This window comes from Mobula hypostoma, chromosome 16 (genome assembly GCF_963921235.1).
Source record: "Mobula hypostoma chromosome 16, sMobHyp1.1, whole genome shotgun sequence".
NCBI classification, from domain to species: domain Eukaryota; kingdom Metazoa; phylum Chordata; class Chondrichthyes; order Myliobatiformes; family Myliobatidae; genus Mobula; species Mobula hypostoma.
The window spans coordinates 46,567,189-46,584,989 of record NC_086112.1 but is presented as its reverse complement, the minus strand read 5'-3'; the positions used below and the strand labels follow the sequence as shown (position 1 = coordinate 46,584,989).

Genomic DNA, 17,801 nt, shown 5'->3' with positions numbered 1-17,801 from the left:
CTGCTTCTGAAGCAAGCCAGAAACACGTAACTGCTGTCATAACTTCCTTCTGAGTTCGAATGAGAGGCAGAAATTGTGAAAGATTTGATTGAAAAGTTTTCTGCAAGGGACTTTAATGAAGGGATAAAAATTGTTACTTATAGAAAGTGGTTGATTTGTGTTCTAAATTTGCAGAGTCTTTGTAAACAAGGCTTGAACAGTTTGCAGAGATAAAAGAATTAAAAAGAAGTAGGAGTACTCCCTTTCAGACAGCTACTTCACTTGGTGCAGTCACAAATGATCCTTTATCAAAATACCATAACTTGCTTTCACCCTATATCCCTTGATGTTTTACATCTAGAAATCTGTCCATCTACTACTTAAGTATATTCAGTGAAATAGCTGGTGACTGTTGCATAAATTGTTATTGTAAGATTAAAGGCCATTTTTTCCAAGTACTTTATCAGAATGTAGAAGCTTTGTATTGTTAGCAATTTTTAAGTGTACTAGTGTTGCGCCTGGAATCATTTAAAAAGTTGTCAAACTTAATCAACATATCATTTCTCTTGCTTATTGAATTAGGCTACCCTCTGCATGCTCCAGAGGCCTATTTCCAGTACTTTCGAAAACACAACGTCACCACAATTATTCGTTTGAATAAGAAAATGTATGATGCCAAGCGATTCACAGATGCTCGTTTTGACCACTATGATCTCTTCTTTGTGGATGGGAGTACCCCTAGTGATACTATAGTCAAAAAGTTCTTGAATATCTGTGAGAATGCAAAGGGTGTCGTTGCTGTGCACTGTAAAGGTATGGTTCCTCATTAACATTTACAGTGTTGATAATGGCATTAATATCGTAGCATATTTACTTAAAAAGAATTTTGTAAAGGAAAACTTAAGTGTTTACATATAAGCACAAATAGAGACTAATCAACATCTGAAATTAAATCTGGACCAGTGGAGGGTCATGATTAGGATTCTTCATCTTTCACAACACTGATTGGGCAAAGTGTATTTTCTATTCCTTGACGTTTGGATAATGTATTCTAGTTGAGAAATGCAACTTCTGACATTTTAAAATATTAGCGACAGTGGTTGTTACTTTCAGTTCTTCACTCTCCAGAGTCTTTCCACTATCCATCAGACACGTCAGGAGTGTGATAGGATGCTCCTTCCTTACATTCTTGGATATAGAACTGCGAGAAAATGAGGCCGGAGAAATAATAACTGGGACGAGGAAATGGCAGATGAAATAAATGAGAATTTTGAATCAGTCTTCACTGTGGAAGATACTGGCAGTGTGCCTGATGTGAAGGGTGTGAGGGAAGAGAAATGAATGCAATTACTATGACAAGGGAGAAGGTGCTCAAAAAGCTGAAAGACCCAAGGGTACATAAGTCACCCAGACCAGATGAACTGCACCCTAGGGTTCTGAAAGAGGTAGCAGTAGAGATTGTGGAGGCATCTTTCAAAAATCATTGGACTCTGGCATGGTACCAGAGGACTGGAAAGTTGCAAATACCACTCCACTCTTTAAGGAAGGCAGCAGAAAGGAAATTACAGACCAGATAGCCTGATTTCAGTGTTGTAGTCAGTTGTTAAGGATGAAGTTATGCAGTACTTGGTGACACAGGATAAGACAGGACAAAGTCTACATGGTTTCCTTAAGGGAAAACCTTGCCTGACAATCCTGTTGGAATTCTTTGAGGAGATTTCAATTAGGATAAATAAAAGGGATGCAATAGATGTTGTATATTTGGACTTTCAGAAGGCCTTTGACAAGGTGCCACACATGAGGCTGCTTACCAAGTTAAGAGCCCATGGTATTACAGGAAAGTTACTAACATGGTTAGAGCATTGGCTGATTGATAGGAGGCAATGAGTAGGAATAAAAGGATCCTTTTCTGGTTGGCTGCCAGTGACCAGTGGTGTTCCGCAGGGGTCGGTGTTGAGACTGCTTCTTTTTGTGCTGTATATCAGTGATTTAGATGATGGAATAGATAGCTTTGTTGCCAAGTTTGCAGTTGATATGAAGATTGGTGGAGGGGCAGGTAGTGTTGAGGAAACAGGAAGGTTGCAGAAGGACTTAGATTAGGAGAATGGGCAAGAAAGTGGCAAATGAGATACAATGTTGGAAAATGCATAGTCTTGTACTTTGGTAGTAGAAATAAATATTTTCTAAATGGTGATAAAATCCAAAAATCTGAGGTGCAAAGGAACTCCGGAGTCCTTGTGCAGAACATCCTAAAAGTTGACCTGCAGGGAGAGTTGGTGGTAAGGAAGGCAAATGCAATGTTAGCATTCATTTCAAGAGGTCTAGAATACAAGAGCAGGGATGTGCTGCTGAGGCTTTATAAGGCACTGGTGAGGCCTCACCTTGAGTATTGTGAACAGTTTTTGGCTCCCCATCTAAGAAAAGATGTGCTGGCATTGGAGAGGGTCCAGAGGAGGTTCACAAGGATGATTCTTGAAATGAGAGGGTTATCTATGAGGAAGGCTTGATAGTTCTGCGTCTGTACTCACTGGAATTTAGAAAGATGGGGGTATCTCATTGAAACCTTTTGAATATTGGAAGGCTTAGACAGAGTAGATGTGGAAAGGATGTTTCCAATGGTGGGGGAGTCTAGGACAAGAGGGCACAGCCTCAGAATAGGAGTGTCCATTTAAAACAGAGATGCGGAGAAATTTCCTCAGCCAGGGGGTGGTGAATTTGTGGAATTTGTTACCACAGGCAGCTGTGGAGGCCAGGTCATTGGGTGTATTTAAGGCAGAGCTTGATAGGTACTTGATTGGACATGGCATCAAAGGTTATGGGGAGAAGGCCAGGAAGTGGGGCTGAGGAGGGAAAAAGGAACAGTCATGATTGAATGGTGGAGCAGATGGTGGGACACATGGTCTAATTCTGCTCCTATGCCTTATGGTCTTGTGTTTGAGTGCATCTCCAAGAAGGTCGATGTCCAGAGTAAAACGGGCAACCTGACTGGGACATCATTCCCACCCTTCAGTGCTGGTGCATAGTGAGCGACCATCTAAAGTCTAGCCTCCTGACCATGACGCGTGCTCTTGCGCATTGAGTTGCCGCCACAGGATTGGCTGATTATATAATTGCATTAACGAGCAGGTGTACAGAGGTACCTAATAAAGCAGCCACTGTGTGTATCTCCCAATTCTGCAGCATGGTTAGATCATAATGGAGCATGGCACTTGCAGCAATGGATGTTCCATTTTGTACTTTGGCTTTAAGAAACATGAGAAGTAGTCAATTTTTTATGAACTGAATTTTTTTTTCTAGTTAAAGCCTTTTAGCAAATTCTGCATACTTAATACATTTTTAAGTTTTCAGACACAAAAAAATGACTTGTAACTTCTTTGAAATGTTTTAGCTGGCTTAGGTCGAACTGGTACTCTTATAGCATGTTATATCATGAAGCACTACAGATTAACAGCAGCAGAAGCCATTGCCTGGATCAGAATATGTCGACCAGGATCAGTTATAGGACCTCAGCAGCACTTTTTAGAAGAGTGAGTAAATGCCAATCTTATTAGCAAGTAATGTTAAACATATTTTTCAGCCATAGCTGATCTCTGCTTTGAGATTGTTGGAAAAGTTCAATAGGTCAGGCAGCACTGGTGGACCTGAGCTGCTGATTATTGCTAGTGTTTTACTGTACGTTTTATCTCTGAGTTCTGCATTGTTTTGCTTTTAGTTTCCCAATATGTATTTGATCTTTATTTGCAAATGTTAAAGTTAATGGCTCTTTTAAATATAGTGCCATCATGTTGGTATTGTGCATTGAGAAGGTGAATACAAGCTTAAGATTATAGATCTTGAGAAGAGCTTCCATACCACGAAATTTGCTGGTGTGAAAAGTTCTAGAGGGAGAAGAGAATATTAGAAAGCAGGTCAAAGTCCTTAATCTGTTCTTACCAATTACTTCTGAAGGGGTCAGGGGCCTGTTACCGCATCAGAACTGGAGAGCCAAAGAGTTGCCTCCTTTATTGGATTGTACTAAGTAAAAGATTTGAAAGATTCTTATGTGACGCATGGTCCTTGGACAGTGAAAGTCACACACATTTCTTTTCAGTTGTTCACTATCTCCATAATTATTGTTTCTGATTTATGAAGACCACCCCTCTCCCCCCACCCAATGAAGAACAAACACGTGAAAGGTAAGAACCGGGTAAGGATCAGCGTCAGTCCCTCCTTGATTTAATACAAATGTTCATTTTCCACGTAGAGTATACCATTCGCTGTCTGCAGCTCAAATCACCAGCTTCAAATTAAAATATACTAAAGCTGAAAAAATCCATTACAAAAGTAACTTTCCCTTTGGAGCATCTTAATGTGGCAATGTAAAGTTTACCAATCACAAAACATAAAAACAGTCCCTTCAAACCATCAAGTGCTCAGTTAAGCTAATCCCATTTTATCCTCCTTACACTGTGATCAGTTTCAATCTCTATTACTGTAATCACCTCGGGTAGTTTACAGTGGCTGATTAACCCACCAATTTACTATTGGGTGTGGAATGAAACAGGAGCAAACTCATGGTGTTACATGGAGTTTCTGCAAGCTTCACATAAGCAGTGCTGGAGGACAGGACTGAATCCCAATCACTGGAGCTGCTTCTAGCTCTGCTAGTTATGCCTCTGTGCTTAGTCTGAAGGTCAGTCAGCATCTTCATCTGCTTTCATGAATGATGTGTGAAGTATCAGTGAATAAAATGGAGATGCCTCAATTAAACTCAGCACTTCAACAAAGTTTAAAATAAAACTGAAAATATTGGAAATACTCAGGAGTTTCTGGTTTTATTTTCAGCATCATAGCATTCTGATTTTGGATTATTGTTTAAAGTTTATTTCGTTATATCATTGATACATTACCCAAACCCCCCCCCCCCCCAAAGATCATCAGTAAAAAAGATCATTCTTTTTTTTTTCAGATTTTCATTTGGGTCCTGTGCACTTGTTCTTTATTCTCATGACATGTTTTCTTTATATTTGTGACAAGGAGAATAAAGTGCACAGGATCCCACAGAAAAACTGGGGGGAGAAAGGTAGGAAAAGTGGCATATAGGAAAAACATGGTATTCTGTGCAAATTGTTCATTGTGAAACTAGATTTTTATGGTTTGGAGAACAGCTATCAATACAAATTCTAATATCTAGGTAAAGGTCTTTTTTGTAAGAAAACTGTTGGCGTCAGACGGCTTGATATTAGCGTTTTTCTGTCAGTTGTTTGAAAGCTAATAGGAATGCATGGAAAACTGAATATATTAAATTCTACTAATCAATGGTGGCATGTAAAACAATTACATATAATTTCAGTTTAACGGGGAGCACAGGAAATAAGACTTGGCTTCTTGTCAGAAGAAAGATAAATATTCTGGGTAGTTTCTGAAATAAGAGATGTAGAACAAATGAAGAACCTTTTACAGTCCCCTGTACGTGACATCCTTGCTTTAAATTGTTTGTTATGTTTGGCAGGAAACAAGTTAGCCTGTGGACCCAGGGTGACCTGTTCCGTGCAAAAGTTAAAGAACAGATGAATGGAAGAGAGAAGGTTGGCGTTACTAGGATCCTTTCTGGAGTTGATGACATTTCCATCAGTGATGACCAGAATAGGATGTGTGATGAACAAGAAAGTCACATGGTATGTTTAAAAAAAAAAATTGGAACAAGATTTGAGCATTACATTGAGAATAAAACACATTTTGAAATAAGTCATGTCATTCCCTTTACTTAGCAGTAACATTCAACAGTTCTCATTCACTTACCACGCTAAAGCAAATTATTTTAGGGTTTTAATGCAGTCTTCATCTACAGTGGTAGGAGAGACTTAAATTGTAGCCCTTCTGTATGGAGCCCTTGTAGTAGTTGCCCCATCTTTAGTGTATTTCAGACTTTTGAGCATGCCAGTGTGCAGTCTGGAACGCTAATGAGTTTCCAGCAAACCACAGGCTATTTTCGTAGTACTGTAGGTTTCCCAGCAACAAATAATATTTGTCTTAGTGTGTGTCCTGAGTACAGACCCTACATCACACAGTCCTGTGTCGTGTAACTGTTTTGGACAAATACCTCTGCAGCTTATCCCGGCTCTTGCAGAATGGATTCAGACTGAGTAGCTGTCCTGACAGCAGTGTGCACATCTCCAGTGTTTGAATCATACAGGAATGATGGACCTTCCTCACAACTAGCCAGCTGCTTTTTTGAAAGGGCATTCAGTCGGATAATGAGAATTTTTCCTAAGTATACTGTATTCATAATAGTTGAGGCATGTTATTGTGTTCATTCACTGCACAAGGCAATTCAGTACACTCATTTCCTGTTTGTCAACATTATTTATCTTTCATCCACAAATATACTACATTAGTGAAATGTTTGAGAAACTGTTTCACAGGGCCCAGCCCTTCGATGTCCTGTGGCAGCTCCAATCGTTGAATAATGTTAATCTTGGTTATATCAATTTGTTCATTAAAGCTCAACACTTTACAATCATACTGTACTAAAGCTGCATATAAAATCATGTTCACAATATTACTTAATTACTTCATGTTACTGAACAACTTTTTCTAAACAATGGTGAAATCACCCTTCTAAGTGTTCCTAAAAGCAAAATGGTGTGGCAGTGATTCAGATCCTTTTGTTGTTGTATCCTACTGGAATTCTGTCCTTTGTCCTCCTGCCTATCTTCCTCTCTCTCCTCCTCTAAGAGTGATTATAACATGTACCTCTTTGACATCATTCCTGATACTCCCTTGTGACAGCTGTTTTTGACAATGCTTCTGATGTTTTTCCACCTTAAAGACAACTGAATTGGTATGGTAAGTGGAAGAAGGGGATAGTTATTACACAATTTTCACTTAAAAAAAAAAAAAATTCTTTCATGGTTTGAAAGTATTTTGATAATTGGTAACCAACAGAAAAAGAAGTTATTATGGTGGTATTGCTTGCATTAATGTTATAATTGACAAGGCTGTTTAGAAGGATTGGTGTGCTGTTCAATCTTAGGATTCATCTAGATGTTGCCTCAAATATGCTCAGCACTGTTGACCAGAATTTAGAATCAACACTGCCTCTGCTAAGAAATTTAGTCCAATTGATTGAGAGGTGCTCTAATCAGGAAACATATGGCTTCTGCAAGGATATTGGAAAATTGGGACCACAATCTTGTGCATGGCTCCTGCTGATACTTCATGGGAGCTGCCAACAGAGGGCACAAAGTGTACCGCATGCACCCAGTGCTGAGTTGAAATCAAGTCAGTGTCTGAGTTTCATTTCCAATAACAAATTAGTTTCTTGTACTGCATTTTGATCTAAAGTAGGTCCCAGGTGTCTTGGAAATACATTTAACGCAATTCATGCTGAGCCAAGAGCAAAGTATGGATGGACAGATAGAGAAGTAAGGAGGTACAAGAATTTAAGAATTAAATTGGAGTTTGCATCCACAGGTAGAGCAAAACAAAATGGAAAATTTTAAAGGCCAAGCCAGAGGAACAGAGGATAAGAGAGATGTGCTTGAGGAAGGTTAGGGGTGGGCATGAGGGAATAGATGGAGGGGCTTAAATGGGTAAATGAGAATTTTCAATTTGGGAATAGAGAATTGGGTAGCTTTGGAGTAATGAATAAGTGAGACTTGATTGAGTGCTTTAGAATCTTTCTGACTGAGGCAGAGGTGTGTGCTTCATTATGGGCTAGCCAGAAATATTGAGCACCACTAAACTGTGTTGAAGAGGATAAAATAAATTCAAAGTCAGGCTAAATCTTTTTAATCTTCATTATATAACATTTATAACCTTTTAAATTCACTCTGTGTGTTGTTTCCAAGTAATGAATAAAGTGCAAATGCCCGCTGAGGCCACTCTCAGGTTGGAGGAGCAACACCTCATATTCCATCTGGGTAGCGTCCAGTTTGATGGCATGAATATTAATTTTTCCCCTCCCCCTTCTGTCATCTTCCATTCCTCCATCTGAGTCCCCTTTTACCTCTTCACTTGCCTATCACTTCCTCCTGGTGCCTCTCCTCCTTCCCCTTCTCATCTTGTCCACTCTCGTCTCCTATCAGATCCCCTCTTTTTCAGCACTTCACCTTTTCTGACTTTGCCCCTCTCGTCATTGCCCCTTCCCACCCATCTGGCTTCACATATCACTTCCTAGCTTGTAACCCTTCTCCCCCCCCCCCACTTGCAGTCTGGGTGAAGGGTCCTGGCCTGAAACTTTGTTTATTCCACTCTATAGATGCTGCCTGACCTGCTGAGTTCCTCCAGTATTTTGTATGTGTTACTGAGAGCTTTAGCTAGGAAACTGAAGCGGCAAGGCATATGACTGTATCTTTTTCTGTAATTTGTATGTAAAACGCTGATGGTTGCAGATTTTAATCAAGAATCAATTTTGCACTTTTAAGTTATTAGGTTTAAAAATGGTAAATTATTTTAGTCATGTATAATGTCAATAGGAAATGACATTTGTGGGCTTCTACCCTGATAAGATTGTGATTTTCTGGTCTTTTGTAATGGTAATTAATGTGACATTTCCTATTAAATATTCTGATTTTTAATTTCTCCTTTCTCTGCAGTACAATGATAATGACAATGATGATCATTACCCTAATAAAAATGAAATGACACAAGGCGATAAGCTCAGGGTGTTGAAAAGCAGAAGACCAGCTAGAGCTGTAAACACTGGATCATTAAAGTGAGTATCTTTGTAGGGATATTAGGTCTGTCAAAATTGGAGGTTTGCACTTGATGACTTGAGCAAGAAATACTTTTAGATCCAGATAAAGAAATCACGTCTCTGGAGAGTGGAAAACACCTCAATTGTAGATAATTACCACCCACGTCATACACTCCTGTAACAAAAAATACAAAAAGCTGCAAAGTAAACAACCCTTCTTTGTGGCCCATTTGTATGCCTTAGGGACAGTATCAAGAACTTCACAATTTTACAATGGTTGTCAATGTGATCCCCTTCAGTCATTGTTGCAGCCTTCAGATGAATGCCAGTTTGACTGAGATTTTTTTTTGGGTGACATCGCACTGTTCGGAGTTGTACAGGGGCTTGCCGAGAAGAGTTTCATGTGGTTCCCTGAGAAACAAAGTGAGGTACAAAGTTTCATCCCAATAGCCTGGGTCAAGAAGGCCTAATCTGAGGTGGGAGAACTGCACACTAACCCACTGTATCATTTAGATGTGGTTATTGCAGTAGAGTTGTTAAATGAGAATTAACAAGAAAAGCTGAGTAACTAAATGGTCAACCATTTATGAGGTTATGCCCTTCAATTTTAGACTCTTTGGTCAGAGAAAACAGCTATTGATTATAGCAGACCAGAGTATTGTTGCCCCCAAACAGAATGCTGTAGTGTTCAACTATGTTACCTCTTCCTTCTCTGAAATATTAAAAATATACACTACACTACCTTGGGTTAAAAATGTTTGCTCTTGTTTCATGGAGATAAAAACTGGTTGTTAATACTTGGTTAGTTGGTCTTCATTAAAATCATAAACTATTATTTACTCCCCTTCTCCAGTCCCTCTGGAATAATGACTAATGCCCTATTTGCCTTTGTAAACACCTCCTGTGCCAGAATGCTGAGATTTAATGTACTACTATATCCAATCTGACCAAATGGCAACATTTACTAATCTTTCTCTACTGGCAAGAGAATTCTGTTCACTATCTCTGCACCTAGAACTCAAAGGAGTAGGCCTCATGCACATTTAAACATTGCTTTTTCATTTAACCATTAATTTTCAATAAACACACTGTATTTCTGGCATGTTTATTGAATCATCTACCATGAGGATATTTGTTAAGTAACTCAGTGTTTTCCCCATTCTGATTTCTTTGTCTCTAAGATCCTTTTATTACTTGCACTGTTCTCTCGTTTTATACTCATAAAAGCATGTTTCTGATGTTTCTGTATTTCTTGTTTTCCTAGTTTTCATAAATGTTCAGTTGTGCATGAATTAAAAAGATATACCATCCATGGCTCAGACTTGCAATCAACTTTATTACTTTGGCTCAAGATTGTGCCAGAATTGTCATTTGAAAAATTTAGTGGACAGGTAGAATGGAAGTAATTTACTAAATTAACAACATCAACCTATTGATTCAATGATATTTTTTAGGGCCTGCATTCAAAATGTTGTTCTTGGTGAAAGCGTTATTGAACCCACTAAAGTGAAAAATATTTTTGGTATGAGAGATGAAATGGATGAAATAAAACCTTTTGATGCTACCAGTATATACTTAGAAATGCTTTTGTGAGCATACTGGCTGAATTGTGTTTGATTGTGAATGTACATGGTGTTTTAGTGTTGTGATGAAAGTCTTTTGCAAGCACTGCCTTATTATTGATTTGTCTTCTGTACAAATATCCCAATTTCAACGTTTTGATTAGTAATTCAGCTGAGTTCAACCTTGATGACAAGGATTAGTTTCCTTGGTCACATAGAAGCAACTTCACCATGATTCTCTATCTAAGCCCTAGTTGGTGTATTGTCCCAAAAAAATCGCAGAAGTAGATCATTTGCCTCACAGTTGAGTAGATTTCTCTTAAATCAAAGAATATAATTTGGAGTAAAATCACTGAAAGGTAATTGCATTTCATGTAACCATATGCAAGGGAGGAACTTGTACATTATTCATTTTAGGAGTATATGGCTTTTGATAGTCAGTATTACAGAACATATTTGGGACAGATAATAAGGGCAATCTCCTATATGGTTATTAAATAACTTAACTATGGGCATTGCCGACAAGATCAGCATTTACTGCCTGTCATTAATTGTTCTTGAAAGTGGTAGGCAGCTCCTTTCCTAAATTCCAACAGGGCTATTAGATGGGAGGTTTCTGGCTTTTGACCCACCAATGATGAAGAATGAGTGGTTATCTTTCCAAGTTGGAATGAAATGTTAATTGAACTTTGGCCTGGAGATGGTCATCTTCCAGGTGCTTTGTCCTCAGAGACTGTGGGCTTGGGGAAGTGCAGTTGAGGAAGCATTAATGAATTTTGCATTTTGTGATGGCAGTGTGCTGGTGACGGAGAAAATAAATAACTAAGTAATACTTAAAGTTTCAAATCCCAAGTGAGCAGATTTTTTTTTTTAATTTCCTGGATGCTGTCATTCTTCATTGGTAAAGTTGGCATCAGACAGGTAAAAAATGTTTCATCACATGTCTGACCCTGCCGGCAGTTTAGGGAACTGGACAGCCATTGAAAGAGCAGGACTCTCTCTGCTTTGCTTCCAGTGTCACATGCTAGTGAGTATAGGAAGAGAAGGATAGGTCAGACGAACGTGTAGCTGAACGGGTGGTGCAGGGTTTTAGATTCCTGAATCAGTGGGACTATTTCCAGGAGAAGTAGGACCAGTACAGGCAGGACAGGTTGCATTTTAACCAAAGTGAAACTAACTCCTTGCTGGGACATTTGTCGGTGTTCTTGAGGAAGGTTTAACCTGAGATGACAGGGGAAGAGGGCTCACAGTAGACGTTCAGATGGAAAGGTTCAATTATCTAGACGAGAAATAGTCCAACTGGCAGAAAACTTGAGTGCACATAGGGAATTCAAAGCTCAATTGAGTCGATTCAGTACAGTAAATATCACCAGTAAAGTAGATGAACTCAATGCTTTAATAAACATAAGAATCCATGATACTGCTGCCATCACTGAGAGATGGTTGAAGGACAGACAGGGCTGGCAACTCAACATCCCAGGATATAGAATTTTCAGGCAAGGAAGGACGGAGTAAAAGGGGAACAGGTACAGAGTTGATCAGATTTGCATTACCTGTGTACAGAGGGAGGATATTCTAAAAGGCTCCTGAAACGAGACCCTATGGGTAGAGAGTAGAAGCAAGATGGTATTGTCCATTAGATATAGGAGCAGAATTAGGCCATCTGGCCTGTCATGTCTGCTCTGCCATTCCATCATGATTGATCCATTTTCCCCTTCAGCCCCAATCTCCTGCCTTTTCCCCATAATCCTTCATGCCCTGACTAATCATGAACCTTTCAATCTCTGCCTTAAATATACCCAATGACTTGGGTTCCAGAACTGCCCGTGGCAGCGAATTCCACAGATTCACCACTTCTGCCTAAAGAAATTCCTTCTCATCCCTGTTCTAAATGGACGCCCCTCGATTCTGACGCTGTGTCCTCTGGTCCTAGACTCCCCCACCATAGGAAATATCCTTTCCACATCCATTCTATTGATGCCTTTGTTGTGTTGCTGGGATGTTATTACTGATCTCCCAACAGTCAACAGCAGATAAAGAAACAGATATGAAGGTACATATCGGAGAGATGTAATAACAATAGGGTTATTTTACTGGGGGAGTCGTAGTGTGCTTGGGCAAAAGGCTCAGAGGGAGTGGATTTTTAAGGTGTGTGTAAGGGAGCTTTTTGAAATAGTATATTGATAAACCAATGAAGGAAGGAATATTACTGAATCTCATCTTGGGAATGTAGCTGGTCAAGTGAAGGGAGTGTAGGTAGGTTAACATTTTGGAGTTAGTGACCATAATGTCATATATTTTAAAGTTCTTATGGGAAAGTATGGGAATGGACCAGTAATACAGATTTTCTATTTAGGTAACACTAATTTGATTAACATAGGAGAGGACTTGGCAAAGGCAGATTGGGAGCACCTGCCTGCAGGTATGTTTTCATCTACACAGTGGAAGTTTTCAAAGGAGAAATGGCAAGAACTAAAGATTAACACTTGTTGTAAGGGTAAAAGACAGGTTAAAAAGTATAAGGGACCCTGTATGTCAAGGGATATTGAGAGTTGGGTAAAGAGAAAAATAGAAGCAAACAGGTATAGCTGATGATGAGGGAAGTCTGCCAAAAACATAGAAGCGCAGGGAGGGAGGCAAAATTAAGAAGGGATCACAAAAAAATCACTGGCACTCAGGATTAAGGTAAATCAAAAGGTGCTGCTTAAGTATGTTAGGGCAAAAGAGTAAATGAGTAAACGTAAGGTCTTTTAGGGACAACCGGGGGAATCTATGTGGAAACAGAAGGAATTGGTGAGCTCCTAAATGAATAATTTTCATTTTGGTGTCTAAGCTATTTTCAATTTGCATTGATTTAGATCATGTATCTTATAATAAAACTTAAAGCTGTGTTTTTTAATTCCCATATTTGAGCAAAGTTCTCAAATTTCAGTAATATTTGAGTTTAAACCAGCTTATACTTAGTCATGTAACAAACAAAAGTACTTGTATAACCTTAACACTTTTAACAAATATCCCAAAGAACTTCATAGATAATATACACTAAGTTGAATTTGTGGATCAAGGTTTGTAATTTAAATTATTTATTTGGCCAAATCATAAACATGAGTACTTACATTGAAAATAATTTATTTCAGGAAATTATTCTTACAAAAACTTTATAACAAGAGTACATAATTGCCTTCCCTTCAGTTGTAAAGCCTTTTTCTGTATTGTTCCTGGGATTCTTAATTTTGCTTATTTCTGAGTACACATAATGCCAAATCCTTCTCTAAAACTATTGAACATTTTGCAGAATCTTCCCTACACGAAGTCTGTAACCTCCACTGTTCTTGTCTGAATGAATGGTAGACCAATTAATTCTGGTATAATGCAGTAGAAGAGAGCTTTAGCTTCAAATTGATGTACAGTTGTTAATATCGAGAGAGATGTGTAATTTGTGATCAAACATCAGGCTTAGATTTTTAGCTTTGTATCAAAAGAGAGGAAGCAATTGATTACCATTATGTTCTGTTAAATATTTATTCCACCAGACAGAAATAACTGTTTCCAGACGTGGGGGGAAACCCTTCTCTGCTGATACATGGTTCATGTTGCTTGGGGGTGTGCTGATGGGTAGGCAGGTGAAATTCTGGGTCACCCATATGTTTGCCAAAAAGAGCACATCTACAGGAACCTACTGTACATCTAAGAGTAAAGGGCAAACATATAAAAATTTAAAATTAATATAAACATATAGAAGTTATACAAACATAAAATTATGAAAGGGATAGATAAGATAGAGACAGGAAAGTTGTTTCCACTAGCAGGTGAGACTAGAACTAGGGGACGTAGCCTCAAGATTCAGGGGTGTTGACTTAGGCTGGAGATGAGGAGGAACTGCTTTTCCCAGAGAGTGGGGTCAATCTGTGGAATTCTCTGTCCAATGAAGCAGTGGAGGCCACCTCAGTAAATATATTTAAGACGAGCTTGGATAGATTTTTGCATAGTAGGGGAATTAAGGGTTATGGGAAAGAGGCAGGTAGGTGGAGATGAGTCCATGGCCAGATCAGCCACTATCTTACTGAATGGCGGGGCAGGCTCTATGGGCCAGATGGCCGACTCCTGCTCCTATTTCTTATGTTCTTATGATAGTATAGCTTTAAACCTCAACACATATTTTGATATATTTTATGTGAATCCATAAGTTAAACTTTACAAATGATACATTTGGTTTGGATTTTGAAATGACCAAGCTGAAGTTATTAAGAGTGTAACTATTTCCAGAAAAAAGAAATTTGTATGTGTTTTAGCTTGGGTTATTCAAACGATTTGAATAAATTAATAGTGGTGATTCTTGTGGCATGTTATTGTTGGGGATGGTTCAATTTCAGCAGTGTGTGTGTGTGTGTGTGTGTGTATGTGTGTGTATATAGGAGTTTTGCAGAGAAATGTGTTGATGGGTCACCTCTTGTTTCCAAGGGGACACAAGTCACTGAGCACTCACAAGACAAGTGCAAGCTTTAAGATTAAGTGAAAAAGTTGACCAAATTAACCCTTGGCATACAATAAAACAATCTATCTACCAGCAACCCTGAATCTGCAATTTGTTTTTTTTTTCCCCCTTAATGCTTTGCTCCCCATACCTGACCATATTCATCTCCTTCTCACTGTCCACTGCCCCCAACATGAGCACTGACTCTTGTCTCTCCGTCACTCCATCCTCATCTACCCTACACAAGCTGTCTCCAAACCCCCCTCCAAGCACAAGTAGCATCACTGATCCTCCATTTCCAAGGCATTTCCCTTCCCTATTGCCCCCTTAGCCCAAATTTAAGGTGGTAAGCTCCTGATCCAAGACCACCCATCCCTGAACTCCCCAGATAAGTGTCTGGCTCATTTCTCCAGATGTTCGACAGTTCTCTTTGTCTTTCTGATTCATGAAACATATGTAATCTATAGGGAAGGAGGTCCCTTCCACCTTCCCTTTCCCCTGTGGTCTGTTCTCCTGTCCGACCAGATCCCTCCTCTCCAGTTCTTTACAGTTCCTACCCACCTGACTTCACCTATAACCTTCTAGCTGTCCTCCTTCCACTCCCCCAACCTTTTATTATGTCCTCTTACCCCCCAACCCTTTCCAGTCTTGAAGAAGGGTCTCAGCCCAAAAAGTCAATTGTTTATTCACTTCCATAGATGCTGCCTGACCTGCTGAGTTCCTCCAGCATTTTGTATGTGGTGCTTTGGATTTCCAGCACTGCAGAATTTCTCATGGTATGTGTAGTCTAAAGTTTGTATTTCTCATGTTACTACAATTTGGATTTTCATTTTCTGGTGAAGGTGTATTTGACATAAGGTTTCTGTAACTTCAGTTATTTTCCTTTATAATCTTGTCCTTATTGCACAATTTGCTAGTTCTGTATACAATTCTTGTACTAATGTTGGCAAGGTACAATTCTTTTTACACAAGAAGTTAAGACAAGAAGAGATATCAACCCTCAATTTTTCTTGGTAGTACACATGTGAATTTGGTGATCCAGGCAGTTGGTTGCTTCATTTAGAAAATAGCAGCTGGAAAATACCAAACAAAAATCATCAGTTAATAATTTGCAAAATACTACTCTTGGCAGAGGAAAGCAAGGGGAGAGATTATTCTCTGTGAGATTAATAAGTGGTTGTACACTTTTATTTGTGCCAAGTCGTGTTTAAAATTTTGGTATGGATGATTCTGATCTTCATCTTAGAGAAAGGATAGGAGCAGAACTAAAGTTAATAAGGCTGATACCAGAGATGTTAGAGCCATTAGTAAAGACCTTTTATAGGTTGGAAGTTTTTATTTCTTGGGAATGCAAGGCTCAGGAATGGTTTGCTTTTGTATTTAAAATCATGATGGGGGTTGCTAGAAGTAATGGCTCTTAACTGTGAAGGCTTAAAGAAAACTAGGGTTCATATGCCCAATATAGTCATAAATCAAATAAGATTTCAAAAGAATCTTCTTTACAAAGAACAAGTTCCAAATCACATTACAGTTTCAGTCTAAACGAGGACTATAGGGGTAAATTTCAGAGGTGAAGTGAGAGCAATTCAGTATTCATTGAGAAGCCTTGAAAAAACTGAACTCAATGGGCATGAAAGGAGCATCATCAAGAGTAGCTGAGGTTATTGCAGACCTTGTAGCCTCAGGATGTCCTTGGGGCAGTTTCCTGGGCACAATCGCTTTCAATTGCTTCATCAGTCACTTTTGTTCATCACAAGATGGGCAGTGGAGTTGTATGCTTGTGATTGCATAATACACAGTTGTATTTGCAACTCCTCAGCAAATGAAGTAGTCACAAGAACACCTGAGTGTAGTTAGACTTGGATAATATTCAGACATGGGTTTATGATGGCAATTGATATTCTGCCCATGGCTTTACTGTATCTCTGTGCCTCCCACCATCAGCATCTTTGGGAGAGTGGAGTGCGGTTACCACTGACTAGAAACTCAAGCAGAACAATTGCAGAAATACTTTGTCTACAAGAGCAATTTGGAGACTTGGTGTAATATGAGAAGTGATTCACGTACTGACAGCTGAATCTGTTCCATAACCTATAACGTGCATGTCACAAGAATGCTGGAAAATTCTTCATCTTTATGGATAAGTGCAGTTCCAAGAACACTAGGAATTTAACATAAATCAAAATAAAATGTCCATTTGATTGGTACTCTGAACAATAATTTACTGCACACAGTGACAACTCTGTATATCATCCACAAATGGCCATTTAGGGCATTCTGACCATACCTTTCAAACCCATGACCTTATCACCAGAGGAAAAGGGTTTCAGATGCTTTGCTGGCAATTTCTCCAGGGTAGTTAGCAGTGGGTAATAAATGCTGCCCTTGTCATTGTTGTCCAAACTCCAAAAATGATTAAATTTGGGGGAAAAAGTAGTACAAATTCCACATTATCAACATAGAGCATGTTGTAGAACATAAAGAATAGCAGTCAGGAGCAAGCTGGAATTGAGAAGCTTTTATTACAAGCATGCAGAGTTTGCCTTCAGTATAACAAATCTATTGCACTCATCGGTTACAGCAGTAACATTCATGCATGCGCTGAGCAGGAATTGTGTGCTTGTTTTTGTGCACTTTCTAGCTTGGGTCTTTCAGTAAGCACATTAAGAATTCATGGCAAAGGTGCAAAAAGACTTTTGCAATTAATGCCTAACTAGAGAAAATAGATCAAATTGGATACTCTAAATGATGTGCAACATACATCAAAGTTGCTGGTGAACGCAGCAGGCCAGGCAGCATCTATAGGAAGAGGCGCAGTCGACGTTTCAGGCCGAGACCCTTCGTCAGGACTAACTGAAGGAAGAGTGAGTAAGGGATTTGAAAGCTGGAGGGGGAGGGGGAGATGCAAAATGATAGGAGAAGACAGGAGGGGGAGGGATGGAGCCGAGAGCTGGACAGGTGATAGGCAGAAGGGGATACGAGAAGATCATGGGACAGGAGGTCCGGGAAGAAAGACGGGGGGGGGGTGACCCAGAGGATGGGCAAGAGGTATATTCAGAGGGACAGAGGGAGAAAAAGGAGAGTGAGAGAAAGAATGTGTGCATTA

The 17,801-nt window shown here is 39.3% G+C and overlaps 1 protein-coding gene across 3 annotated transcripts in view; it reads left to right on the top strand.

Moving 5' to 3' along the window:
• Positions 1–17,801, top strand: part of LOC134357377 (dual specificity protein phosphatase CDC14A-like) — a 104,107-nt gene that overhangs the window by 60,921 nt on the left and 25,385 nt on the right. For all 3 annotated transcript variants that reach the window (XR_010020610.1, XM_063068874.1, XM_063068875.1), the window contains exons 9-12: positions 562–792; positions 3,368–3,506; positions 5,471–5,636; positions 8,559–8,677. Coding sequence is in view for 2 of the 3 variants with exons in the window: in XM_063068874.1 (XP_062924944.1) it covers positions 562–792; positions 3,368–3,506; positions 5,471–5,636; positions 8,559–8,677 (655 nt within the window). In the remaining variant the exon portion in view is untranslated. The remainder of the gene's footprint in view (positions 1–561; positions 793–3,367; positions 3,507–5,470; positions 5,637–8,558; positions 8,678–17,801) is intronic.